Source organism: Chiloscyllium plagiosum, unplaced genomic scaffold (assembly GCF_037043375.1).
Source record: "Chiloscyllium plagiosum isolate Xiang-an unplaced genomic scaffold, Cpla_swu_hap1 HiC_scaffold_35, whole genome shotgun sequence".
NCBI classification, from domain to species: domain Eukaryota; kingdom Metazoa; phylum Chordata; class Chondrichthyes; order Orectolobiformes; family Hemiscylliidae; genus Chiloscyllium; species Chiloscyllium plagiosum.
In genome coordinates this window covers 37,870,420-37,898,213 of record NW_028270173.1, presented here as the reverse complement: position 1 = coordinate 37,898,213, position 27,794 = coordinate 37,870,420, and the positions used below count along the sequence as shown (strand labels likewise).

Here is a 27,794-nt window from a genome sequence, read left to right as displayed (position 1 = left end):
TGCCTGCCTCTCTGCCTCTGCCTGCCTGCCTGCCTCTGTCTGTCTGTGTCTCTGTCTGTCTGTGTCTCTGTCTGTCTGTGTCTCTGTCTGTCTGCCTCTGTTGCTGCTAGCCTTCCACTTTCACTTTCTCACTGTCTTTCTCACAATCCTCCACCCCCAACTCCTTCTCTGTCTGTTTCTCTCCCCTAATCACCCTACCTCTTAGGGCCATCTCATCATATAAAGCTGCAGACATCATATGGCAATATCCTATAATTCTCCACAGACTGCCAATAAGGACAGGGGTAATAGGAATATTTGATAATAATCTGTAATACCCTAAGCAGGGCCACAAGGGTGTTTGACTGTATTTTACAATGCCCCATCAAATGGAAAATAGAGATATGACTGTATCCTGTAGTAGCCTATAAGAGACAATAGTGATATATGACAATGTTGTAGACTGCTTCACATAGAACATAAGAACCCAGAATAGGCAATTTGGTCCTTTCAGCCAACTCCATTTCCATGTGCTCCCCTCTCCTTTAATTCCTTCAATACTCCAAAGTCTATTGAACTCCACCATGCTTATACTCGATGGCTTAGCATCTGTAGCCCAAGGTGGCAGTGAATTCCAACAATTCACAACGCTGAGCAAAAGTATTTCTCCTTATCGTGCTCCTAAATGACCGGCCCCTTTGTCTTGACACTGTGACCTCTTATGTTCCAATTCCCCACCCAGGAGGAAACAACCTCTATCCAGCTGGCTTCACCTGTCAAGCCCCTTTTAGAATTTTGTAGATTTCTATGAGATCACCATTACATCTTCTGAATCCCAGGGAATATGGGTTTAATCTGTTCAATCTTTTCCCAGAAGACAGTTCCCTCAGTTCACAAATAATCTAGTGAACATTAGTTGTACTTCAGGTGATCATGACCTTCCTTAGGTAAATAAACATTACTCACCATGATATCCGGGTATGGGTTGCCAGTATCATGTATAATTGTGTTAGGATTTCCCTGCCACTTATATCACTTGCTTCCTTAATTGCTTGTGGATGAAATTAACATTGCTATATACCCCGATTGCCCAATGTCCTACGCTGCAAATGGAGCATAGTGTCTCTAAATGCTGGGTCAACCTGGTGCGTGGCTTGTGATCGATAATGAGTTGTAATTCTTTCTTTCACAGGGTGGACCAGGATTGAAAGGTAGTCAGGGTCCCCCAGGACCACCTGGACCAGCGGTAAGTACCTGATCACTTTGCACTGGGGAAGGGTTGTTTGCTAACCGTACCTCAGTGGGAAAGGGGAGAAAGTAGCCTGCATTGCCAATCGAGGCAGCTTTAGGGGCTTGTCATTCCTGATCTCTGCTCCCTTCAGGGAATGGGTGAGTGTATTAACTATGACACCACTATTCCTAATTAGACTGTAAATGGATTGTTTTATTTCCAACCACTGATGCCATCCTCAACAAATTCCATCCATGTCATTTGCACGTGGACCTGATTGAAATCAATTTTACTCATATAATTTCAATGAGACTGTCCTTCACTGATTATGCTGTATCATTCCTTCCTGAGGAGTGCGAGAAATTCTGCCCTGATCCTGATTTGGTTTGGTGGTGTCAGCAGACTTTAGATTAGAAGTTGATTATTGTGCGCTCCTAAGGAGGAATCCAACCTCTTCGCTCATCGTCTCCCTGGCCAACATCCCCCTGTAAGGTACAGGTAAACTGTAACTGACGATGAGACTGAAAGAAGACACAAAAACTGGTCCAAGAATTATCCATTAATAATCCCTGTCAAGTCGACAACGGATCAGCTACATTTGAAGGGAAGCAGACTGAAGCTGTGTCCTGATCCTCCATTGAAATGGGAGTCTGTTAAACCCTCACATCGTATTCTGTCATTCAGCTCGATTATTATGGCAGATCCATTTTTAGCTCTAGTTGGATCTGTATCTGACAAAGCCCCTGCTGCTTCTGTGTTATAGTTCACTCAGAGACCCAGTATTGCTGGGTCAATAATATTGTAGATCTCCATGTTGTCAGTCCAGGCTAAAGATGGGGATAACAGAGACTCCAACTTTCTTTTTATGACCTGTCTGACCAGGAGCCCCTCCCAATTGCCATTCACGTGCCCGCTTGTGATGACTGTATTTGGCTGTGTAACGAGCAGCTTGAGCTTCAAGTCCTGCACTGGGACTCGAACCCAAATCTTCCACCTCAAAGACAAGGAGGGTACCGAGTGAGCCAAAAGACCTCCTTAAATATCCAGACTCAAAAAAAGGGTCCATGACAGGGTTGGGGATGCAGTGGAGACATTTAGGAATGAGACGTTGCCTAGTGCCCAATCATTTTCCATCGATTTCCTCACTTTGGTCTTGACAACAGAGGAGACTTGAATGCTTCAGAGTAGCCAAGCAGATGACCATGTGGCCTTGGGTTTTTAAAAAATTTCTTTGTGAAATGTGGGCATTCCTGGCTGAGCCTAACATTTGTTACCCATCTCTAATTGCTGAGTCAACCATATTGCTGCAGGTCTGGAGCTACATATATGCCAGACCAGGTATGGACAGCAGTTTTCCTTTCTTTAAAGAATATCTTTGGGACAGACACCGGTGAGGGAGCAGTGCTCCGAAAGCTAGTGTTTTCAAACAAACCTGTTGGACTATACGGTGTCCTGTGATTTTTGACCTTGTCCAATACCGGCACCTCCACATCATTGGGACAGGGAGCATTCCTCATTCATTTATATGTTTGCAGAGAGGGGTCTGTGATATGCTGTGTGACCTACCGAGGACGATGGCAATGGGGCGAGGGAACTTATTTAAGCATTCAAGTCCGGTGATGACTCATTTGTCCCAAGTTTGAGCCCATTGTCTGAGTATCACTATGCTGGCAGTTACCCAGAAAGTTTTCTTTCTCCCCTGCCTCTGGTGAACTTGTCTTTATTTCCTCTTTGACCCTTTTCGCCCTGCCTCATTCTCTTCCCTATCCCATCCCTCCCCACCAATCTTCTCTTTTAGGGCTCCCCTGGAGTGAGAGGCAAAGCAGGACCTGGAGGTCCCATCGGTCTCCCAGGACGTCCAGGACCTCAGGGACCACCTGGCCCCGCAGGGGAGAAAGGAGTGCCGGTAAGTCTGTCCCTTGGCTTCTTGAGAAGGCAGTGCGCCATGGGAGCAGGTTGCTGTACTGCACCCCTTGGTTCTCTACCCATTGGTTAAATCATTCTTGCTGTTCAAGGGCTGTTGGTACCAGTCTTTTGGATGGTGAGGAGTGGGGAAGAGATAGTTGGACTGTTCAGTGCCGAGGAGTGGAACGGTTAAAGAGTTGGTTTTGGGCATTAAGTATGCCAAGTGTTTTGGGGTAAGGCATGTGGGTCAGATTATGTCTTTGGGCTCCAGAAGGGAAGAGTAGACCAGTGCAATTTCAAACAATGCACACTGCTCTGACTAGTGTACCTCAGAGCAACTGTATAATCATAGAGTTAGCACTGAAAAAGACCTTTCAGCCCATCAAGTGTGTGCCAGTCAAAAATGACCATCACTCCAAGTGTTACTTTTGTTTGTTTTTTCACTCCTTCTTTTCTGTGGATCGGGGCAGGATGGGGGGAGAATGGTGGTCTGTCAAATTGCCAATTGTTTATAGGGACAGGGTGTTATTGGAGCTTTGAGGGAGGTGGGTGGGATGGTATGTGGAATAAACCATCCCTTGATTTAAGGGCTTAAACGCTTGCGGAGTGGGAGAAGTGCCCATGGCTTCGTACTTGCCAACTCTCTGTTCCCTCTGTCTCTCTGACTTGCAGGGTGGTAAAGGCCCGATTGGTCCTGCTGGCCGAGATGGTGTCCAAGGCCCTGTCGGACTTCCAGGGCCCGCGGGCACACCTGGAGGTCCTGGTGAGGATGGTGACAAGGTAAGACTTCTCTGGGTGAGGGTTTTGCAGGGCTCAGAGCATCTCCTTGGGGAGGGTGGGAGGATGGTCCTATTCTTGGTTTTCCACAAAACTCTGGCAGGAGGCAGCAGGTGCCACACATGTGAAGGTGTCTACCTGAATTGGAGGAACTGGTGTTGGACTGGGGTGGACAAATTTACAAATCACACAACACCAGATTATAGCTGAAAAATGTGTTGCTGGAAAAGTGCAGCAGGTCAGGCAGCATCCAAGGAGCATTCAGGAAGAAGGGCTCATGCCCGAAACGTCGATTCTCCTGCCCCTTGGATGCTGCCTGACCTGCTGCGCTTTTCCAGCAACACATTTTTCAGCTCTGATCTCCAGCATCTGCAGTCCTCACTTTCTCCTAACACCAGATTATAGTCCAACAGGTTTATTTGGAAGCACTAGCTTTTGGAGAGCTGCTCCTTCTGGTGGTTCATCAAACACCTGATGAAGAAGCAGCACTTTGAAAGCTCGTGCTTCCAAATAAACCTGTTGGACTATAACCTGGTGTTGTGTGATTTGTAACTTTGACTGTCTGAAGCCATTTCCATGTGTGCTCTACCCTCTGGATAAATTGAACCCCCCCTCCCGCCCCACCCCAGCCAATTCCTCTAAACGTCTTGCCTGCTAGATCTGCTTCCCCTGATTATTGACTCCCTTTGTCTACAGGTACATACACATGCTTTGGTCTCCCCTCAGCCTCTGGCTTTCCAAAGGAAACAACCCCGGGCTGTGCAGTCTTTGCCTGTGATTTCAGTTAGATTCATATTACCTGCAAATTCCCTCTCCTACTCCTGCCGGAGCCCCCTCTATTGTATAACAAGTGTGGTGCGAGAATTGGATTTTGCCACAAAGAGGTGTAGTTGTTTGTGAAGAACCGTGGGAATTGAGAGGCACGAGGTGGAGTAGGGGGTGGTGGGTGGTGATGGTGGTGATGTTGGGTGGGGGGAGTGGAGAGCTTCTGTGCTGTCCCATCACTGGGAAATAGGTCAACACAGTGCCTTGGACAATACCTAAGGCCAGCCTGTCCTTCCACTGGAAAATAATTGTGTTGTAAGCTTCACATGATCATGAAAGTTAGCAGTGGTCAGCATCAGATCAAAAGAATCCACTGTTGAACAGAACGAAATGATCTAGGTTCTTGGTGTCAGTTGTGTGAGTGGGACGTATTCTTCATTTCTTTTTCCTTGTTCTCCAGGGTGAAGTGGGTGAACCTGGACACAAAGGGAGGAAGGGAAACAAAGGTGAACATGTGAGTACAACTTTCAGTTCTGTTCCTCTTCAGTCCAAGCTGACCCCAGGTCAGGAGGGGAATTGCGTTTGGGGGTCTTTTGGCGTGAAGCTTCACATCATAGCAGAGTGAACATTTGAGTTGCAAAGGGTGGTGTAACTAAATTGATATTGTCTTCAATGTATCTGTGTCTGTGCCCAAACTGAACTATTTAAGTCGGCCCTTTGGTGTCTTGGCCTGTGAAATCCTGAAACCTTTGTCCAGCCTCCTTGGTTTCACAGTATTGCTGGGCCTTGATGTCTAGGCTCTGGAATTTCCATGAGGTGTCTATGACCTGTGAAATTTATGGCCCTTATTATCTAGGCCTCATGAAATTTATGGGCCTGTTGTCTAGGTGTCATAGAATCTCTGTGCCTGGTTGTCTACACTTTGTGGAATTTCTATACCTCCGAGCGTACATTACATAAAATTTATGTGTCTTGTTATCCAGGCTGAATTTCTGGGCCTTGTTGTCAAGGCTGCATGGAATTTATTGCCCTTTTTGTCTTTGTGAAATTTATGGGCCTTGTTGTCTAGGCTTCATGGAATTTCTAGGCCTTGTTGCTGTATGGGATTCCTTGGCATTTATGTGTATGGGTTGTGTAGAATTTCTAAATCATTCAAGGCCCACATGAAGGTTGGGAAGATGCAAGAGGATAGCTGTCATCAGTGAGTCTTGTGGAGTGATGGGTCTGTCCCTTCTGCAGAACAGGTCAGATGGTGAATAACAAGGTCAATACTAAATTAATAAGAAAATCCAATAAATATAAGTCATGGCCTCCTCTCTACCTCTAGCTCCACGACAATTTAGAGCTTTCAACAAACCTGTCAATTCAGTTAAATCAATGGTATTAATAAAACTATTAGGGTCTTTTTAGTTAAAATGTAGATAAACATACATGTTCAAAATGTTTAGTTGTTATCTCACAGTAGAACATAATTAATTCTTAATATTTTTGCCAATCTATGATTTTTGTCCATGGGATTTATGACGTCTTGTGTGTGTGTTTTTAAATTTGTTTCAGGGTCCACCCGGTCCTCCAGGTCCAATCGGTCCCGTTGGTCAACCAGGTCCTGCAGTAAGTACTCGCTGTTACTGGGAGCGAACAATCTCTCTGGACCTAATCTGCCACAAAGACAAGCATTGACTGTGTGGACTTGCTCTTGCCTTTGGGCTCACGGGTTGTGAAGTTCGAGTTGGAGCACAAAATCCGTTCCCATAGAATCGTACAGCGCTCATAGCAGGGGGAAGCAATAGCCTAATGGTATTATTGCTAGACGGCCTTTTTAAAAAATGACGCAAGTAACATTCTGGGGACCCGCATTCAAATCTCACCATGGCAGATGATGGAACTTGAATAAAATAAAAACAATTGGAGTTCAGAATCTAATGATGACCATGAAACTGTTGTTGATCGCTGGAAAAAACCCATGTAGTTCACTAATGTCCTTTAGAGAAGGTTTACTGTTGTATTTATCTGGTCTGGTGAGCATGTGACTCCAGACACACACCAATCCTTATCTGCTCTGTGGGCAATTAGAGATGGATAACAAATGCTGGCCGTGCCAGCGATATCTAATTGTGAATGCACTTTAAAAAAAAAGCAAAAGAAAATACAGAAGACTTTCTTCAGCCCATTGAGACTGTATTGCCAAAAATACACGACTGCATACACTAGTCTCACTTTTTCCTGCACTAAGCCTTGAATGTTACAGTACTTCAAGTACTCATTTGAATACTTTTGAAGGTTGTGAGGTTTACCACGTCAATTACCATCCCAAGCCTGTGCATTCCAGACCCCCACTGCCTGCTAGTTGAAAAAGATTTGACTCAAATTCCCTCTAATGCCCTCTGCCTTTCACTTGAAAATCGTGCCCCTTAGTTATTGACACCTTGACCAAGGAAAATAGCTGATTTCTATTCCCTGTTAAATTCCCTCATAATATTAGGTCCCCTTTCAACTTTCTCTGCCCGAAAGAAATCAACCTGAGTTTATTCGGCCTGTCGTTATAGCTGAAATGCTCCATCCTGGGTAACATCCTGGTGAAAAGTGGGGCACTGAGGAGGTGAGGTACAGTCTTCGCAGACGAACCAGTAAAAATCTAAGTGTGGATGTAAAAGATCCTGTGTGGCTGTTTTTGAAAGAGCGCAAGGGAATTCTCCCTTGTGGCCTCGGCTTAATATTTAGCACTCGACTAGGATCACCAAAAACATTAACTCACCATTGTTACACTGCTGTTTATGAGACTACATTGTGCATAACATAGCTGACGTTCCTTGGGATATCCCAAGACACTAATCAGCACTTAATAATAGTTTTGTACAAGGATTAATAGGCCACTCAGCCCTTTGAGCCTGCTTGTCTATTCAATAAGAACTTGGCTGATCTAATTTTAAATTCAGCTCTATATTCCTGCACATTCTTAATAATTTTTCATCCCCTTGATAATCAAGAATCCATCTGCCATGCGGATTTAACTGATTACGCAAACAGTAATTATTTACATTTATTTAGTGCCTTTATTGATACTTCAAAGGAGTATTAGAAACCATGTGTGGCGGTATTAGGGAGGGTGACCAAAAGCTTGACTGAACTTGTTTGGTTTTAAATAGAATTTTAAAAGAGGAGAGTCGGGGAGGTTTAGAGAGAGAGTTCCTGACTTTGGGGACCATGCAGTTGAAAGCACAGCCACAGGTAGTGTTGGCGTTTAAAAGTGGGGTCTGCTCATAAGGCCAGAATTGGAAGAGCACAGAGATCTCCGAGGGTTGTTGGGCTGGAGGAGATTGCAGAGATAGGGAGGGAACAAGGCCATAGAGAGATTTGGGCTCAAGGATGAAAACTTCAAATCAAGCAACAGCTGAATTTTAGAGTTGGTGTTGGTTATTGAGCACAGGACGAGCTGGAAAAGCAGAACACACTCTGAGTTAGGACTCTTGCAGCAATGTATTGGGTGATTCCAAGATTATTGAGGGTACAATATGGGAGAGCAGTTAGGAGTGCATTATGAAACTCTGTATTTCATAAAGTTCTTAGATCAAATTTAGTAAATGTATAAAATTGGAAACTGCTAGACAGGGTAAATGCAGGAAACATGTCCTCAATGACAGGGACCCAGTAACAGGAATCACTGTCTAAAGATAGACAATTCGTACTGCACCCACAGAACGGTGAGCCTGTGGAATTCTCTATCACCAGAAAGTGGCTGAGGCCAAAACATTTAATGTTTTCGAGAAGAAATTAGATTTAATTCTGAGGGCTGAAAGGCTGAAAGGCTATGGGAAGAAAATGGGGACAGGGTGTGGATGATCAGACATAATCATATTGAAAAGCAGAGCAGGCTTGAAAGGTGAAATTGCTTACTGCTACCGCTATTTTCTGTGCTTCTAATGAGTGTCATTCCCCCAGTTCCTGCGGAGATTTGCTAAACACCTACTACTTCCGCTGTCATTTCAGATCAGTACTGGTTATTGACACCACTTATTCATTGACAATTTTAAAAGCTTCAGACATATTTCTGGCTTTAACAAAGGGATAAGGGTATTTGTGGGAGATGAAAATTGACAGTTCAGATGTTAGATTTAGGTGAGAAACAAGACTAGGTTCGGGTGGAGAATAAACTTTGGGCTGAATGGCCTATTTATGTGCCGTATATCGTTTATGTAAATTCTTGTGGATGGGAGGGAGCAAATAATCAGACACAGACATAAAACCTGATCAATTCAGATTTTAAGAAAACCATGAACACTGAGAGTGTCAATTTTAACCTAAACAGTCCGTAAGGGATCCTACAGGATGGGACTGGGGTGGGTAGGGGAAGCTGGTGGCAACTGGGCAGTCTATAATCGAGGGGACAGAGTCTCTGAATAAGGGGCAGGCCATTTAGGGCTGAGCTGAAGAGGATGTTCTTCACACAGAGTTTTGAACCTTTGGAATTCTCCAATCCAGGTGGTAGCTCAGTCAAGTTTGTTCAAGGCTAAGATCGTTAAGTCACCGATTTAAGACAGAAATAAGGAGAAATTTGTTTTCACCGGGTTGTGATTCTGTTGAATTGTTTACCACAGAGGGCTGTTGAGGCTGGGCCGTTAAGTTTATCCAAGGCTGAGACAAACAGTTTTTAATCAATAAGGGGAAGCTGGGGTTTTGGGAAAAGGCAGGAAAGTAGAGTTTTGGATAATCAGATCAGCGATGATCTTATTGAATGACAGAGCAAAATCAATATGCTGAATGGGCTACTTCATCTCCTACATCTTGTGGTCTTATATCAAGGGATATGGGGACAGTGCAACAAAGTGGCCTTGATGTGCAAAGTTCACTATCATAGAGTTAAATGGTGGAGTAGACTCAACGGGCTATATTACCTATTCCTGCTCCTCTGTTTCTCTGTTTCCATTGTAACACTGGTATTACCAACCTCCGACTCTAACCTCTGCTAAAATGTCCACTATCAGGGAGGACGTAAACTCAGTATCATTGTTGATTTGTGGGATTAAGAGAACCTGTAACATAATCCATTTCCACAGATTGTGCGTCTCAGAAACCTGAGTGAGGGATTGGTAAAAGGCCCAATAATACTTGTGGTGCAGCAAGGATGATGAATTGCCAGCATGAGGCACTATGGGAAATTTTCTGCCCAGTGTCTGGTCTCACCTCTGGAGGTCCAGACTGTCTCGAAGAATGGCAGCCATCTTAAAGGGGCCCCTCCATTGCAGGTCTGAAGCTCCAGCCTAGAATTCCCAATGGGGGCATTTTCAGTCACCACTGCAGTGCATCGTTGCTTCACTGGCATATGTATGTGTATGTGGTGTTGAGTACCTGCGACAAGGGAGGGAGATGAATGTAGTTGGAGAGAAAGATCACTCGATTGAGACCTACAAATAGAATTTAGTCTGACTAGAGAGATATCAAGAGGCTTGCATAAGAAGGGTCTGAAAGGTAGCTTGACTCCAAATCTGACAAGGTGCCACCCCTCTTTCCTCCTGCAGGGTGCAGATGGAGAGCCTGGACCGAGGGGCCAGCAGGGACATTTTGGACAGAAGGGCGATGATGGTCCCAGAGGCTTCCCTGGATCACCAGGTCCAATTGGCCTGCAGGTTAGTTAACGGGACTGGTCTCCAGGTGGTTTGATGGGAAGAAGGGATGGGTCCTGTTCATCCCTGTGCCAGTGACAGGGTGAGGTGGGGGGACAGAGAGAATGGGTGACATTCTGAGAGGTGGGGGAACACTTGGAGAGGGAGATTTTGACATACCGTGTGAGGGGAACACACCAGATGAGGGAGTTACACTGAGGTGATGGAGATCACACGAAGGCAACAGGGGAAACACACAGGGGTAAGGGGTGCACTGTGGGGAGGTTTACACAGGGGTGATACACACAGGGGAATGGGAACACTGGAGGTACACATCGGCTGGTGGCATTCAGGGTTCGAATGTAATGGGGTTTGGAGCCACAGGAGAACAGGAATACTCCAGAGGGATGCTGATCCCTGTGGGTGTGCACACTAGGGAGGTATTCAAATTGAGGAGAGTGGGAACACATGAGATGTGGGGGGGGGGGAATACACTGGGAGATGGGATTAACTGGGATGGGGAGTACACACTGGATGAGGCTATTCACTCAGGAAATAAAAACGGGCTTACTTGCATGCCGAATAATATGATAGCAATAAGTGATCCTGCACCAACAGAAAATGATTCCATGTCCAGTGGTGGACAGTTAAAAAAATTCATTGGAGAAGTAGGCTTCATAAATATCCCCATCCTCAATGCTGGGGAATCCCAGCATATCGGTGCAAGAGCTGAGGCTAAAGCATTCGCAGCAATCTTCAGCCAGAAATTCCGAGTGGGTGATCCATTTCAACCGCATCCTGAGGTCCCCAGTATCATGGACCAGTCATTAACCGAAACAGCTTATTTCACGTGATATCACAAAATGTTTGGAGGCACAGGATCCTGCAAAGTCCCTGACTCCATTCCAGCAATGGCACTGAAGACTTCTGCTCCAGAAATTGCCACACCCTTAGCCAAACTGTTCTAGTACAGCTCCAACTCTGGAATCTTCCCGACAATGTGGGAAATTGCCCAGATATGTTCTGTGCTGAGAAAGGAAGTCTGGTCCAACCCAACCAATTATCATCAATCCACTCTCTGAAAGGTGTTGTCAATAGTGCTAACAAGCAGCGTGTGTGTATTTAGTTTAATTTAGATGTCTAGTTTAGTTTAGATGTCTAGTTTAGTTTAGGTTCTGCTAGGTCCACTCAGCCTTGGTTCAAACTTGGACTAAAGAGCTGAATTACAGAGGTGAGGTGAGAGTGACAACCGTTGACATCAATGCAGTATTCAACTGATTGTGGTATCAAGATCCCTCGCAAAATTGGAATTGATGGGTTTCGGGGGCAACTCTTTATTGGTTGGAGTCATACCTGGCACACAGGAAGAAAGTCATTGGAGGTCAGTCATCTCAGCTCCAGGACATTTCTGCAAGAGTTTCTCAGGATGGTGCCCTTGGCTGTATCATCAATGTCCTTCCCTCTATCATGAGATCAGAAGTGGGATGCTCAGTGACGATTGTGCTATTCCCAGCTCCTCAGGTGTTGAGGCAGTCCGTGTCCATATGTAGAAACATCCAAGGTGGCTGATTGGTGACAAGTACTATTCATGCCACACAAGTTCCAGGGAATGATTATCCCAAACAAAGAATCTAACCATCACCAAACAGTCGATGTCAATACCCACTATCAAAAACCTGGAGAAATCATGTTGACCAGAACCTTAACTGGACTAGCCCTATAAATGCAATAAAGGACTACAGCAGTTCAGGAAGGTAGTTCACCACCACCTTTTCTCGGGCAATAAATGATGGGCAAGCCAACAGTGCATATGGCACATGCGTGAATAAAAATAAACACTCCTTTTCCATCTCCTCCTTAATTCTTCACCCTGATTTCACTTCCTATAACACAATCTGCTCTTTGTCATCTCCTTTATCTCCATGCTTTTACTGTCTCCTTCATTCTCCATGCCTTTACCATCTCTTTCACTCTCAATGCCTTTACTGTCTTCTCTGTCTTCACTCACAACCCTCCCCCACCACCATCTACACCTCTCTATGCCCTTTTCTGATCATCTGAGCAACACACTACTCACATCTGATTCTCTTCCTATATTCTCAACCCCTCTCCTCCCTAACGACTCCCCCACCAACACACACACTCCTCTACTGAATCACTTCCATAAACTCCTCGCTAACAATCACTCCTTCCTCCCACACACTCGTCCCAAATGATCTCTCTTCCCCCAACATGCTCCTGCTGAAGATTCCCTCACTCATGCATGATGCCCCCAACACAGTCTTCCCTAACAATCTCTTCTTCCCCCTCCTAAGTCTTCCCTAATGATCTTCCCCACCATACACTCCTTTCTAACGATCTCGTCCCTAACACGCTCCTCCTTAATGATCTCCACCCCCCACCCACTGACATGCTTCTCCTTAACGAACACCCCGGCCCATAATCTGCTCCCAAACCATCTCTTCTCCCAACCACAAACTCCTCCCTAACAGTCTCTCCTCCCTAATGATCTCCAGGTCCCACACACACTCCTCTCTAATGATCTCCACACTCCAACAATTTCTCCGTGGTCCTCACATACCTGTCTCTAATGACCTTCCCCCACACACTCCTCCCTAACCATCTCCCCCGATTCAGTCCTCCTTAACAATCATCCCCAAAAAATCATCTTCCCTAACAATTCCTCCCCCACACACTCCTCCTTCATGATCTCCTACCCACACTTTCCTCCCCTAAGATCTCCCCACATACTTGATTCTCTCCCTGACACAGCAACCCTTTATCCCACAGAGTGTTTGAATAAATAAATACCGTGCGATGTCTGGCTGTGACTCCATGGTGAGGAGCTAATTTGTCTTGTTTCATTTTGTAGGGAATGCCTGGGCCTTCAGGAACCAAGGGTGAGACTGGTGATGTTGGTCCCATGGTGAGTTTCTGTCCTGATCTCTCTATCTCTCTCTGACACAGTGTCATGAACCACTCCAGAAACACCCTGTATGTGTATCCCTTATGACTCTCCTTGTCTTTTCTCTCACAGGGTCCACCTGGCCCTCCTGGTCCTACCGGCCCTGCCGGTCCAAATGGAGCTGATGTAAGTGCTAGCTTCATTTCTCTCCTTGAGTACATTGTTGAATGACCCATGGTGATGCTCATCCCTGAATACATGCTCACGTCCTATTTTCTGTCCCATCATCCACAGGGTCCTCAAGGTCCCCCTGGAGGCATTGGCAACCCAGGGTCCATTGGAGAAAAGGTAAGATGTCAGAAAACCCAACTTGGAGGAGGCAGGAGACACATTGTGGGTTTGAGGTGCCCACATACAGGGAGTGAGAACACGAGGTTGGCATGGATCGGGACACAGTTCATATTTGATCAGCTGCTCTGGGTGGCCTATATTGTTCATGCATTTGACACAAGACATAATAGTGGGTTCTTCATTCAGAGCTTCAACTTGGCTTGTGGTTACCGGGGTCATGGGCGGAGCAGGGCCAAAATAAATTTCCTGCTCGTGCTCAAAGCTCCCCTCGGCAAAATACAGTATTCCCACTAACTTGCAGGAATCTGTTGCCCAAGGTATTCCAAACTGGAGACAGAAGACCCATGGTTGTGCCAACCATCTCTCGCATCTCCAGCTGGAGGCCAAGCTCAAACAGTGGGCGGGCACCTTTAGGCCTTTTATAAAACCTTCTGTCCCTGCCTGTGGCAATTCAGTTGGATTGTATATTCTAACACAGACACAGAAGGAGAGAGACACACATGCACACGCATGCACCAGCGCAATATTGAAGATCAATTTAAAGCCATGTAGTCATCATGTTTTACCTGGCACTTAGCAGAACTTCACAAATATCAGCTCTGAATCCTCATAGAATCACACAGTGATCCCATACTTGGCTCATCAAGTCTGTGCTGTCAAAATTGCACTATGACTTACTCTAATCCCACTTTCCTACTGTTTCTGGCTATTTGCGATCTGCATCATTGACTTAGATGAAGAGGTTGAGTGCAAATTATCTGAATTTGTTGACATACAAATGTAGGTGGCAAATTAGGATGTGAGTGGGTGCAAAGGGCAGATAAGGGAAGTGAGCAAAAAGATGCCAGGGGCTAGATAATCCAAAGTAGTATGGATAGATTTATTTTGTTATAAAGGAATATTTTCAAATTTGACAGTTACAGTTCAGGGTAATTTGGGTGACCTTGTAGACCAATTACAGATGAGTAATGTACAGCTACAGACAACAATATGGCAAAGTAGAGGTTAATGTTTATTACAAAAGCTTTGGAGTATGAGAATAAATAAGCCTTACTGCGATTGTATTGGAACATGGGACTTATCTGGAAGATTGTCATTTAGCCTTTCAGGTCAGTTTCACCACTCAATGTGATCATGATTGATTTGATTCTGGTCTAAACTCCACTTTCCTGCTTGATTCCCATAACCATTATCTCCCCTGTCTGTCAAAAATCAATGTAGCTCTGCCTTCAGTATATTCAATGACCCACCCTCCACATCTTTCTAGGGAAGTGAATTCCACAGACTAACAACACATCTGGAGAAAAACATTCTCCTCCTCTGTCTTCACAGGAGACATCTTATTCTTATTTCATATTTTGAGATATTTTCTAATCAGCTGATACCGCAATGTTAGTATACACCTCTGGAGAGGTGGGACTTGAACCTGGACTCCCTGGCTCAGTGGTAGGGATACTACCACTGCACTACAAGAGCCCTACATATATTTTCTAATCTGTAATGTTATTGCAGACCTCTTGAGCAGGTGGGACTTGAACCTTAGGAATGCTACCACTGCACCACAGCTCAATTTCCAGACTAGAGGAAATATCCTTTGAGTATCCAGCCTGTAGTCCCTTCAGGATCTTACAGAAGTTCTCCTGCTTCTAAATACCATTGGATATAGGTTCAGTCTGACCTTACCTCATAGAATAAAACCTTTATCTCAGGAATTGATCAAGTGAAATATCTCCAAAGTTGTGCAAAGGTGGGATCACACCTGGAATGGTGTGAGCAGTTTTGATCTCCTTGTCACAAGAGGGATATCCGTTTAGATGGGGCTCAGTGAAGATTTGCTAGATCTGTTGCTCAGATCAAAAGGTTGTCCTATTAATCACAGAACTGCTAGAGCACAGAAGGAAGCCATTCAGCCCATTACATCTCCAAATGTGTATCATGACTTGGTGTTATCCTCCTGCCTTTTGTATCTGAAGGCAGATTGAGGAGAATATCCTTGTGCAGTCTAGAGTTTAAAAGACTGAGAGGTCATCTCATTAAAACTTAGTAAGTTCTTAAGGGGTTTGACAGGGTAGAGATTAAGTTTTGCGTAGCTGGTGAGCTGGCCAGGGTGTCACAGTCTCCGACTAAGGGGTCATCCACTGAGAAGTGTGATGAAAGAACCCTTCATTCCAAGGGTTGTGAATATTTCGAGATCACTAGCCAACAGAATTATGAAGACTCAGTCAGTGAATGTACTTAAGAGTGAAATTGATAGATGCTTTGTGTCCAAAGGAATTGGGGAGCTGATGTCAAGTAAATTTAGTGCTGCAAATCAATCATGGTCATCTGGACTGGCAAAGTGGTTTCAGGGGATGAAAAACGTACTCCTGTTATTTGTTCTGCTCTTTTAAAATTGTTCAGTGTTTTGATGAGGTAACTGTAGAGCAGATGGTTTCACTTGTGTGGGAGACCAACAATAGAACTCGTACACATGTGACCCTCAAGGGAGAGTTCTGCAGAAGCTTCTTTATGCAGCAATTGTTTAGAATGTCAGATGGAAACTGAGGTAAATGGGACTGATGTACTTAAGGGAAATCAGAGGGAAGGCAGATTCTCTGATAGACTGAGATGCATTAGATGAAAGGAGGCTTGCGGGCAGCGTAAGCACCAGCCTACGTCAATTGGGCTAAGTGGTTTGTAGACAGTGTAATTGATGCTGAAGAAGGGCTCGTGCCCAAAACGTCGATTCTCCTGCTCCTTGGATGCTGCCTGACCTGCTGCGCTTTTCCAGCAACACATTTTCAACAGTGTAATTGATGCACCCAGTTAGATCTGGCTAATTTAGTTGACAGCTATACTGGGTCATGGAGTCATTTTGGCAGTTAATAAGCACTGAGAAAGGCACCTGAAGTCACTCATTGTCTTGTATTGGGGAATGTGAAGGGGCAATAATAGAAACAAAACAAAAGCACACTCAAGATGTGATGGTCAGATAGTGCTGATCTTGGACTTTTAAAGACTATACATTAGGTGAGGTGAGAAAAGACATGGTTTAAAGATCCTTGGAGTTGCTATAAATGAGAGATATTACAATGTGATTTGGGCAGTATACAATGAATTAAACAGCAAATCAAAGAGACTAGAAATGATTACTATAGATACAGTTAAAATCATAGAAACATAATGGCAAAGAAATCACACTTCAACTGGAATGTATATTTTGATAATTTTGATAATCACTGTTGTATTTTATATATTCATTGTATGTCAATTGTAACTAATTGTATGGGGTGATGCGCATTCACTGGGGATTCACTTGAACCCCTACAAACAATGTGTAGGGTATGGATTAGGAGATGCATGCTTGAATGTGCAGCTGTAAGTAAATTCTTGTAAAAGTTTGTAAAGGTTGACTCCATTTGTATCCTACACCATCTGACTTTGTGAAATATAACAGGGTTGTAAGTCAAACCAGAGGGATCACGAATATTTCTTGAACTGCTGCAATTGCTGTTTACTCAGATGCTGACGTGAATGCTGTCTTCCCTTTAGGGTGAAGCTGGAGAATCCGGCGTTCCTGGAATCCAAGGCCTTCCTGGGCGAAAGGTCAGTATTGTTTCCTGCGCTTTCAAGGTGTGGAAATGTTTTGGCTTCAACACATTGGGAAGTCGAGGATGTAGAGCTAGAGCATGGCCAGCTGACAGCGAATCAGAATGATCTGTAGCTAGGTGGAATGGGAAGGGACCCAGATCAAATCGGAAATTCAAACAAGGCTTGCCTACCCTCTCAAGTGTGTGTGAAGATCCCATGGCATTCCTGGAAGAAGAGCAGGAGTTATTTCCTGGGTGTTTTAGCTAGTATTTATCCCTCAGCTAATGGCATCAAATAGATTTTTTGATAATTATCGCACAGTGATGTCTTGCCTTGCACAATTCAGCTGGTTTTGTGATTCAATCATGTGGTGATGTGGAGGGGAGGAATTCCAGACGCCACAGAATTCCCCCCAACTTAATATTGTGTGTGTTTGGAACTGCCTATTCACAGTGAATGCACCATGCCTCCTGGCTCACCCTGAGCTAACACATGTCCAATTCTAGATGTAAAGCCATTTGCTTTTTGGCTCCATCCCTGCTTCACTACTGGCAGCCTTGCTGCTCTGGAATTCCCTTCCCATCCCACTCCCTTTCTTTCCAAAAGCCTACCTCTTTGACCAAGTTTCCATGTGAGTCACAGTTCCTTTGCTTAGTGTCTCTTCTTTGTCCAGCAGCACCTCTGAGGCACTATGTGGAACTTCTTAATTTTTTTTCCTCCACCCAGATTTGTTGTTTTTTTCCAACTCAATGCAAAGGTTAAATTGGGGTGGGGGGGCATTGTGTCATGGGAATGGAAGGCGGGTGAGGCTGGTACAGTCTGGGCTGTCTGCTAGACATGCCCAAGAAAGGTGTCTTGTACAAATGACTGAACTCTGGTCCCGTGTCTTAAGACAATATAAGCCAGCGACAGATGATGTTTCACTGGGCATGTAAGGGGGAGGCAAATTGAGTGAAGTAAAATGTGAACATCAATTTAATAGGAAGCTAATAACTGGTCCTTTCTCACATTGTTTTTTTAAATGCAGGGTCCAAAAGGTGAGAGAGGAGAAAGAGGAGAAACTGGCCAACCTGGTGAAGCTGGGCCTCCAGGTACTAAAGGGCCCACTGGCGACGATGGACCCAAGGGCAATCCTGTAAGTAGACTGCAAATCTGCCTGATGGCTGCATTCTTTATTCCTATAGTCTTTGGTATTCAAGGAACTGTGAGGGGCTTAGCTCCTTTATTACCACGGAAAAAGGGTTATATGCTGTTCAGAGTTCTATGTATGAGCCTGAGGCAAAGGCGTGACCTTCTTTGAACTGTAATTTAAAAAGCAGGCATGTTGAAAGTACTCAGCTGATCAGGCAGATTCTGCAGAGATAAAGAAATGGGAGTTAGTGTTTCAAGGGCATGATCCTCTTTTGGAATTTGTAAAGAGCTTATCTGTGTACAGACTGACAGAAAGGCTGTTGTTAAATAAAAAAGAAACCTATCTGGTTCACCAGTGTGCTTCAGGGAAGGAAATCTACTATCCTTACCTGATCTGGCTTACATGTGCTCCAAACTCACAGCAACTTAACTACCCTCTGGGAAATTAGAGATGGGCAATAACTGCTGTGCCAGTGACACCCTGTGCCTGTGCCTGTGAATGAATGAAAAAAAATTTAAAAGGGGGGTTTCATGTTTATCCAACTCATAATTTTTTCAATGCTAACATTGATGTACAGCTTTCCAACAGGTTGCAAGACTGGTAGCTGCTACAAGCCTTTTGACCTCCAATTTATTTAATCTCTTTTCTCTTACTCTAGGGTCCTGTTGGCTTCCCTGGTGACCCCGGCCCTGGTGGTGAGCCTGGACCACGTGTAAGTGTGAACAGGGTCTGAGGACCAGTAACGATGTTTGACTGAACTTTGCCCTCTCATTCCTTCTATCTCTGATTCCATTGAGGGCACCACTGCTGCCATCACTATTTGTTCTTGATAACTTTGGCGGATATTCATCTTTTTTTTTATCTGCTGCAGTCCATAGGGTGGGTGTAAGAGGGGTGTATGCATGTACACCCAATGTGCTGGTGGGAAAGGACTTCTGAGATTTTGACCCAGCAACAGTGAATGAATTCAATATAGATCCCAATTGGGATGGTGAGTGGCCTGGAGGAGCGCTTGCAGGTGGGGGGGTTTTCCCATATATCTGCTGCCCAATCCTTACGGATGGTAGAGATTGTGGATTTGGAGTGTGCTGTTGGAGGAGCCTTGTTGAGTTGCTGCAGTGAACCTTGTATATGGCACACACTGCTGCCCTTATGCATCATTAGTGGTGGGAGTGAATGTTTTAAGGCAGTGGATGAGGTGTAAATTGATTGGGTTTCTTTGTCCTGGATACTGTTGAGTTTGAGGGCGACACGGTGGCTCAGTGTTTGGCACTGTTGCCTCACCGCGCCAGGGACCCGGGTTCGATTCCTGCCTCGGGCGACTGTCTGTGTGGAGTTTGCATATTCTCCCCATGTTTGCATTTCCTCCAAGTGCTCCTGTTTCCTCCCACAATCGAAAGTTGTGTTGCTCAGGTGAATTGGCCATGCTAAATTGCCCATAGTGTTAGGTGCATTAGTCAGGGATAAATAATATAGGGTAGGGGAATGTATCTGGATGAGTTACTCTTCGGAGGGTCCGTGTGGACTTGTTGGGCCCAAGGGCCTGTTTCCATACTGTAGGGAATCTAATTTAATCAAAAGGATGTAATCTTATTTCACATTCATTCTATTTGAGATCGGAATCATACCATGTCTTTCACGTCTTTCTCTTTTCTTTTTGTATAGAGTCAGAACTGCTTACGTTGCCTTTTGCTCCAGAATCTATATTTCCAGTTGATTTGGAACTTAGGTCTCCTTTAAGCATCCCTTTCTGTACAATCTACAGGCCTTTGAAATAAAAGCTTATTATCAGGCAATTAGCCCACTTGGGATATACTTCCAGTCAGCTTCATATCAGAAGGTGCACGGTTTGAAACCTATTGAGCGTTGAGGCTGGAGCTTGGGCTCAGAATTATGACTCAATATTCGAGTGAGTGTGACTGGCCCTATCCTGCCATGTAAGACTGATTGTGGCTGGTCCTAATGATGGTCAGAAATGATATGATGCCAGGTTATAGACAAACAGGTTTATTTGAAACCACAAGCTTTTGGTTCGTAGCCCCTTCATGAGGTGAAGTGAGAGGAAGCACACACAACACAGAATTTATGCGCAGAGAAATCAAAGGCTGAGATCAAAAGATCATACAATTGGTGTGAGTGGACTGTCGAATAATAAATCTGCAGCAGTCTGTCCAAATGTTGCTCACTATCATTAGACTTCAACCCATTTTCAAACAGAAATCCTATTCATTACTTCCTGCGTGGCCTCTTGCTACCTTCTACTGTAATCAAGCGCCATGCTTTGGGATCCTCAATCCAAAGAATCTTCCCCAAGTTCTCCATCCTAGGCTCTTCAGTTGAAACAATGAACCAAAGCAGAATTTTGTAAATGTGAACTCTGCTCTTTACATTTAGAGACAGCTGTTCTAGATATGAAAAACTCACCCTCTATGTGGACAAGTTGTTCCAAATGAGAAAATTGCCCCTATGTATGGAGATAGAATGCACTAAATGTGAACATAGCTTCTATATTTAGAAACACACTGACTTAAATGTGAACACAGCTTCTATCAAAAAACAGGCTGTTCTCGGTATGAATATTGCTATCATATACAAGGACAGGCAATTCTAATTCACTGCCTCTATCCAAGGATAGGCAATTCTATGATTGAACAGTGCCACTTTTTTGTGAGCAGAGGTAGAAGTGGGTGAAATGTACTGCAACTTGCCAAAAGGACTATTCTAGATTGGCTGACAAAGGGCTTGCACTTCAATTCTACCTCTGTATACAGACAGCCTTTTGTAGTCAATACTGTTCCAATCTATGGACAAGGAACTCAAGATGTGAATACTGATCCTATGCACGAACAATTTTGTTTCAATGTGAATTCAGCCACTATTTCTCAACAAGCTGTTCCGTATCTGAGCACGATCCGCGTGTATAGAGGCAGACTGTTCCAGAAGTGAATGCTGTCCCTATCAGTTGACAGGATATTCTTTGTCTGAACATTGTCCTTGTATGTGGACAGCTTCTCACAACCTGTGGGAAAATTGCCAGTAACACTTCTTCTGCAGAAAGGGAATTGTGATTCACACTATCTTACCCCCACTGATATGCTCATTTGTTTATGTTGATTTTCTCCGTGATCCTAAATCTGCCCCTTCCATGCCGTCTCACCTCTCTGTATTCCCATGCTTTTCTGTTGCACCTTACTCAAAACACCTCCCTTTTTTTATATGACCTGTCAGTTCTGGATCAAAAGATGCCAGGGAATAGTCTCTGAGTCTGTTTTCTGTCTCCACTTGAGCATATTGTAGTTGTGCAATCTACTGCTAGTTTCTTCTTGAGGTGACAAAGTGTACTATTGGTATGTGTGCCTCCATCTTGGGGAACAGCAGATGTTAACCCAGCAGTTAACATCCTGAAAATAGAGGTGCACCTTTGTGTTCACAACTGATTGATTGTAGTCATTCTTATGTTGTCTTTTTTTCAATTTAGGGTCAGGACGGTGCAAAGGGTGAAAGGGGAGAGACTGGTGAGCAAGGTCAAGCTGTAAGTAGTGATGGAGGGAGTTCTCTGAGTCTGCAATGTTCCTGATTACTCTGTATATTGATTGACATCTGAAACTCTCTATCTTTCCTTCTTTCACAGGGGTCTCCTGGTCCAACTGGTGAAGTAGGACCACCAGGTCCAACAGGAAAGAGAGTAAGCAAATATTTTAAAGAGTGTTAACCATTCAGAGAGGATTTACACATCACGTGCTTGAGACATATAATGTGATGATGCCATAGTAGTTGTGTTGAGATCTGTAGCTGGGTCTGGGGCAGCTGTGCATGGCCTATAGCTGTGCATGGCAGCTGTGCGAGACTTCTACTTGATACCTGGGAGGTGTGTGTGTGTGCGTGCGTGTGTGTCTATAATACACATTGAAAGACACCTTCTGGTACAGCTCATCCATGTCGACCAGATTTCCTACACTAATTTAGTCCCATTTGCCTATGTTTGGGCCGTATCCCTCTAAACCTTTCCTATCCATGTACCTGTCCAAATATCTTTTAAATCTTGTAACTTTATCCAGCTTTACCCACCTTTAACATTTCCTCTGGCAGCTCATTCCATATACACGCCATCCTCTGTACGAAAAAGCTGTCATAGAGTCATAGAGAGGCACAGCATGGAAACAGACCCTTTGGTGCAACCCATCCATGCTGACCAGATATACCAACCCAATCTAGTCCCACCTGCCAACACCCGGCCCATATCCCTCCAAACCCTTCCTATTCATATACCCATCCAAATGCCTCTTAAATGTTGCAATTGTACCAGCCTCCAGCACTTCTTCTGGCAGCTCATTCCATACACGTACCACCCTCTGCGTGAAAAAGTTGCACCGTTGGTCTCTTTTATGTCTTTCCCCTCTCACCCTAAACCTATGCCCTCTAGTTCTGGACTTCCTGACCCCAGGGAAAAGACTTTGCCTATTTACCTATCCATGCCCCTCAAAATTTTGTAAACCTCTATAAGGTCAGCCCTCAGTCTCCGCTCCAGGGAAAACAGCCCCAGCCTGTTCAGTCTCTCCCTGTAGCTCAAATCGTCCAATCCTGGCAACATCCTTGTAAATCTTCTCTGAACTCTTTCAAGTTTCACAACATCTTTCCAATAGGAAGGAGACCAGAATTGCATGCAATATTCCAACAGTGGCCTAACCAATGTCCTGCTCAGCCGCAACATGACCTCCCAACTCCTGTACTCAATACTCTGACCAACAGAGGAAAGCATACCAAACGCCTTCTTCAATATCCTATCAACTTGCGACTCCACTTTCAAGGAGCTATGAACCTGCACTCCAAGGTCTCTTTGTTCAGCAACACTCCCTAGGACCTTACCATCAAGTGTATAAGTCCTGCTAAGATTTGCTTTCCCGAAATGCAGCACCTCGCATTTATCTGAATTAAACTCCATCTGCCACTTCTCAGCCCATTGGCCCATCTGGTCAAGATCCTGTCCTTTTTTAAGTCTTTCCCCTCTCACCTTAATCCTATGCTGTCGAGTTTTAAACTCCACCCTGAGGAAAATATCTTGACTATCCTGTGCCCCTCATGATTTTATAAGCCTCTATTCGGACACCCTTTGGCCTCCTATGCTTCAGAGAAAAAGTTCCAGCTTATCCAGCCTCCTCTTTTACTCGAACCTTCCAGCCTCAGTAACGTCCTTGTAAAACTATTTTGGACCTTTTTTCGGTTTAATAACATCCCTCCCATAGTAGGGCAACCAGAATTGTATGCAGTACTCAAAATGTGGCCTTACCAGTGTCTAGTACGGCTGTGACATGACGTCCTAACTTCTGTATTTAATGCTGTGACAGATAAAGGCAAACTTGCCAAACTTCACCACCCTGTCTACCTCTAATGCCACTCTCAAGGAACTATGTACTTGTACCCTTAGGAGTCTCTATTCGACAACAGTCCTTTGACCCTTACCATTAACTGTGTAAATCCTGACCTTGTTTGTCTTACCATAAGGTAGCACCACGTATTCACCTGAATTAAACTTTATCTGCCATTCCTCAGCCCACTAGCCCAGTTGATCAAGATCGTCTTATACTCTTAAATAGCCTTCTTCCCTGTCCATTATACTACCAATTTTGGCGTCATCTACAAGCTTACTAATCATGTCTTCTATATTTTCATCCAAATTGTTTATATATGACAAACAATAGTGGACCCGGCAGTGATCCTGTGACCCACTGCTGGTCACAGGCCTCCAGTTTAAACAACAATCTCTACCACCACCCTATGTCTTCTAATATCAAGCCATTTTGCAACCAGATGGTTAGGTCTCCCTGGACATCATGTGATTTAACCTCACTAAACAGTCTAGCCTGTGGAATCTTGTCGAAGGTCTTGCTAAAATCCATGCTGACATCATCTACCGCTGTGTATTTGTCAATTCTCTAAAGCTACGCTGACTATCCGAAATCATTCCTTGCCTATTCAAATGCATGTAGATCCTGTCTCTCAGAAACCCCTCCAACAACTTACTTGCCACGGACATTAGGCTTAGCAGTCTGTAGTTTGCTGGCTTTTCTTTGCAGTCCTTCTGAAATAATGGCACAACATTAGATATCCACCAGTCTTCCGACACCTAACCCATTACGTTGATAATATACATGTCTTTCACAATTATCCCTTAGCTTCTCACAATACCTGGGGTAGACTTAATCAGATCCCAGGGCTTTATGCATTTTAAGACCTTCAGCTCGCCTCTTCTGTAATGCGGACTCCTTTCAAGCAATCACTATTTATTTCCCTGATTTCCCTAGCCTCCATGTGTTTCTCCACGGTAAATACTGCTGCAAAATATTCTTATCGGGTGTGTGTGTGTGTGTCCCTGTCACCTGGGATTGCGATTGTTACCAGGACCTGAGATGTGTACATGTGAGTGCGGTCCTTCCCTGGGTTTGTGGTGTATGTGTGAGTGAGATGTTTATCTGGGTCTGGGGTGTGTGTATGTGATCTTTCTTGGGTTCTGCAATGTGAACACGTGAGTGAGATGTTTATCTGGTTCTGAGGTGTGCACGTGTGAGTGAGCTTTTTATCTGGGTCTGCGGCCTGCGTCTAGGATTTGAGGATTTTTGAAAGAGAATACCATGAAGTCCAGTGGAAGGAACTGTTTAAAAGTTAACACCAGATTCTCTTCAGGAGGCATATTGGCATTAGATTGATGTATCAGCGTTGGACTACTTAGTAGTCACAAAGACAACTTTCTCATTTACCATCCTTCTAACCCTGATTTTGGATGTCTAGATGGGTTTAACACTTATTTTTGTCTTCTCGCTTTCTCATTTTTCTTAAAGGGTCCAGCTGGAGCTCCTGGTCCAGAGGGAAGAGAGGGCGAGAAAGGAAGCAAGGTAATGGATTTAGAGAATCTACTTGCTTTACCATATTTCCTGGAAGTGGTGAGGATTTGTGTATGTCAGTGAAGTGATAAACAGGGATGACATGATTTGAGGGAGGTGGACTGCATGCTCAAGCCTGCCTTACTGTGCAGAGTTTATATATGCTCAGGGTACCATGGCGTTTCAGGTATTTGGAGGAGAGTTGCCAATGGCTGGATTATTTGATTGGGTCCATGATGCTTTGTTACTCATACAAAATCATCTTTAAACTTCCGAAAGTTTCAGCAGCTGAAGCCAACACGAACAATTGCATCCTGCGGAGATCTCTGATCAAACAATAATAAAATTGGGGTGGCACGGTGGGTCAATGGTTAGCACTGTTGCCTCACAGTGCCAGGGACCTGGGTTCAATTCCAGCCTCGGGCGACTGTGTTGAGTTTGCACATTATCCCCATGTCTGCATGGGTTTCCGTCTGCGTGGGTTTCCTCTGGGTGCTATGGCTTCCTCCCACAGTCCAAAGATGTGCAGGTCAGGTGAATTGGCCATGCTAAATTGTCCATAGTGTTAGGTGCATTGGGTCAGGGGTAAATGTACAGCATGGGAATGGGTCTGGGTGGATTGTTCTTTGGAGGGTCTGTGTGAACTTGTTGGGCCGATGGGCCTGTTCACATACTGTAGGAAATCTAATCTAAAAAAAATCCTTGAGTTTTTGCCCAATTCTGAACTTTTCACTATTTGAATTTCGATTGAGGTTGGAGGCATGGTGTGTTGAGAGGAAGCACAGGAGAGAGAATGAGAGAGAGGGAGCAGCTCTGTACAGACTCCATGTCAGCAGTAGTAAGCAGCATGTTGGTTAGGCCACTTTTGCAATATTGCACTCAGTTTTGGTCTCCATCTATTGGAAAGATGTTGTGAAACTTGAAAGGTTTCAGAAAAGACTTACAAGGATGTTGCCAAGGTTTGAGGATTTGAGCTATAGGGAGTGATTGACTAGGCTGGGGCTGTTTTCCCTGGAGCATCAGAGGCTGTGACGGTGACCTTATAGAGGTTTATAAAACCATGAGGGGCATGGATAGGATAAATAGACAAAGTCTCTTCCCTGAGGTGGGGGAGTCCAGAACTAGAGGACATGAGAAGGGAAAGATTTAAAAAGGACCTAAGGGGCAACTTTTTCACGCAGAGGGTGATGTGTGTGTGGAATGAGCTGCCAGAGGAAGTGGTGGAGGCTGGTACAATTGCAACATTTAAAAGGCATCTGGATGGGTATATAAATAGGAAGGGTTTAGAGGGATATGGGCCTCGTGCTTATCAGGTGGGACTAGATTGGGTTGAGGTATCTGGTCGGCATGGACAATTTAGACCGAAGAGTCTGTTTCCATGATGGACATCTCTATGAATCTGTATTAGGTATTTTGGAAGTGGAAAATTGCTGGAGAGTGGAGATATATTGCTGAAACTTTTCATCTTATATTTTTCAGGACTGATGTAAAAATTCCAAATTTCAAAAAACTACTAGGGAAAAGGGTGCTGATTGGTTTGCTAATTGACTCTTATTTAAAGTATGTTTTTCCATGGGGAAGGCAATGAGGAACTACAGGTTCCCTGAGCTCTTGGATGATATAATAAATATGCAAACTTTAACATACACCTTTAGTTTGCAGAGAATCGGTCTCTGTATTTTTTAAAATTCATTTGTGAGATGTGAGTGCCACTGGCTGGGCCAGCATTTATTACATGGCCCTGGTTGCCCTTGAGAAGGTGATAGTGAGCTGCCTTCTTGAACTGCTGCAGGCCATCTACAATAAGTTGACCTCCAATATCATTAAAGAGGGAATTCCAGGATTTTGACCCAGTGACAGTGAGTGGTTTTGAGGGGAGTTGAGGATGTAGGTTTGCTCATTGAGCTGGAAGGTTCATTTTCAGATGTTTCGTCACCATACTCGGTAACATCATCAGTGAGCCTCCGGATGAAGTGCTGGTGGTATGGCCCGCAGGAGAGTTGAAGTTGGTGGTGTTCCCACCAACTTCAACTGCTGTCCTTGCCCTTCTAGATGAAAGTGGTTATGGGTTTGGAAGGTGCTGTCTGAGGATCTTTGATGAATTTCTGCAGTGCATCTTGTAGACAGTACACACTGCTGCAACTGTGTGTCAGTGATGGATGCTTGTGGATGTGGTGCCAATCAAGCAGGCTGCCTTGTCCTAAATGCTGTCTAGCTTCTTGATTGTTGTTGGAGCTGCACCCATCCATCACATTCATGACTAGTGCCTCATAGATGGTGGACAGGCTTTGTGGAGTCAGGAGGTGAGTTACCTGCTCTTGTAGCCACTGTTTATGTGGTGAGTCCAGTTGAGTTTCAGATCAATGCTAACCCCCAGGATGTTGAAAGTGGGGGATTCAGTGATGGTAATACCATTAAATGTCAAGGGTTGGTGGTTAAATTGACTCTTATTGGAGATGGTCATAGCCTGACATTTGTGTGATGCAAATATTATTTGCTGTTTGTCAGCCCAAGCCTAGATATTATCCAGATCTTGTTGCATTTGAACATGAATTGCTTCAGTATCTGAGGAGTAGTGAATGGTGCTGAGCATTGTGCAATCATTGGCAAGGGTCCTCACTTCTAACTTTTATGATGGCGGGAAGGTTATTGATGAAGCAGCTGAAGATGGTTGGGCCTAGGACACTGCCCTGAGGAACTT

At 44.5% G+C, this 27,794-nt stretch overlaps 1 protein-coding gene across 6 annotated transcripts in view; it reads left to right on the top strand.

Annotated features, from left to right (window-relative positions):
* LOC122541220 (collagen alpha-1(V) chain-like) overlaps window positions 1-27,794 on the top strand; it is a 386,777-nt gene that overhangs the window by 328,028 nt on the left and 30,955 nt on the right. For all 6 annotated transcript variants that reach the window (XM_087979516.1, XM_087979517.1, XM_087979518.1 and 3 more), the window contains 15 exons: window positions 1,172-1,225; window positions 3,009-3,116; window positions 3,788-3,895; window positions 5,118-5,171; window positions 6,215-6,268; window positions 10,174-10,281; window positions 13,130-13,183; window positions 13,295-13,348; window positions 13,457-13,510; window positions 17,045-17,098; window positions 18,111-18,218; window positions 18,874-18,927; window positions 21,694-21,747; window positions 21,847-21,900; window positions 25,052-25,105. In XM_087979516.1, the coding sequence (XP_087835642.1) occupies window positions 1,172-1,225; window positions 3,009-3,116; window positions 3,788-3,895; window positions 5,118-5,171; window positions 6,215-6,268; window positions 10,174-10,281; window positions 13,130-13,183; window positions 13,295-13,348; window positions 13,457-13,510; window positions 17,045-17,098; window positions 18,111-18,218; window positions 18,874-18,927; window positions 21,694-21,747; window positions 21,847-21,900; window positions 25,052-25,105 (1,026 nt within the window). The remainder of the gene's footprint in view (window positions 1-1,171; window positions 1,226-3,008; window positions 3,117-3,787; window positions 3,896-5,117; window positions 5,172-6,214; window positions 6,269-10,173; window positions 10,282-13,129; window positions 13,184-13,294; window positions 13,349-13,456; window positions 13,511-17,044; window positions 17,099-18,110; window positions 18,219-18,873; window positions 18,928-21,693; window positions 21,748-21,846; window positions 21,901-25,051; window positions 25,106-27,794) is intronic.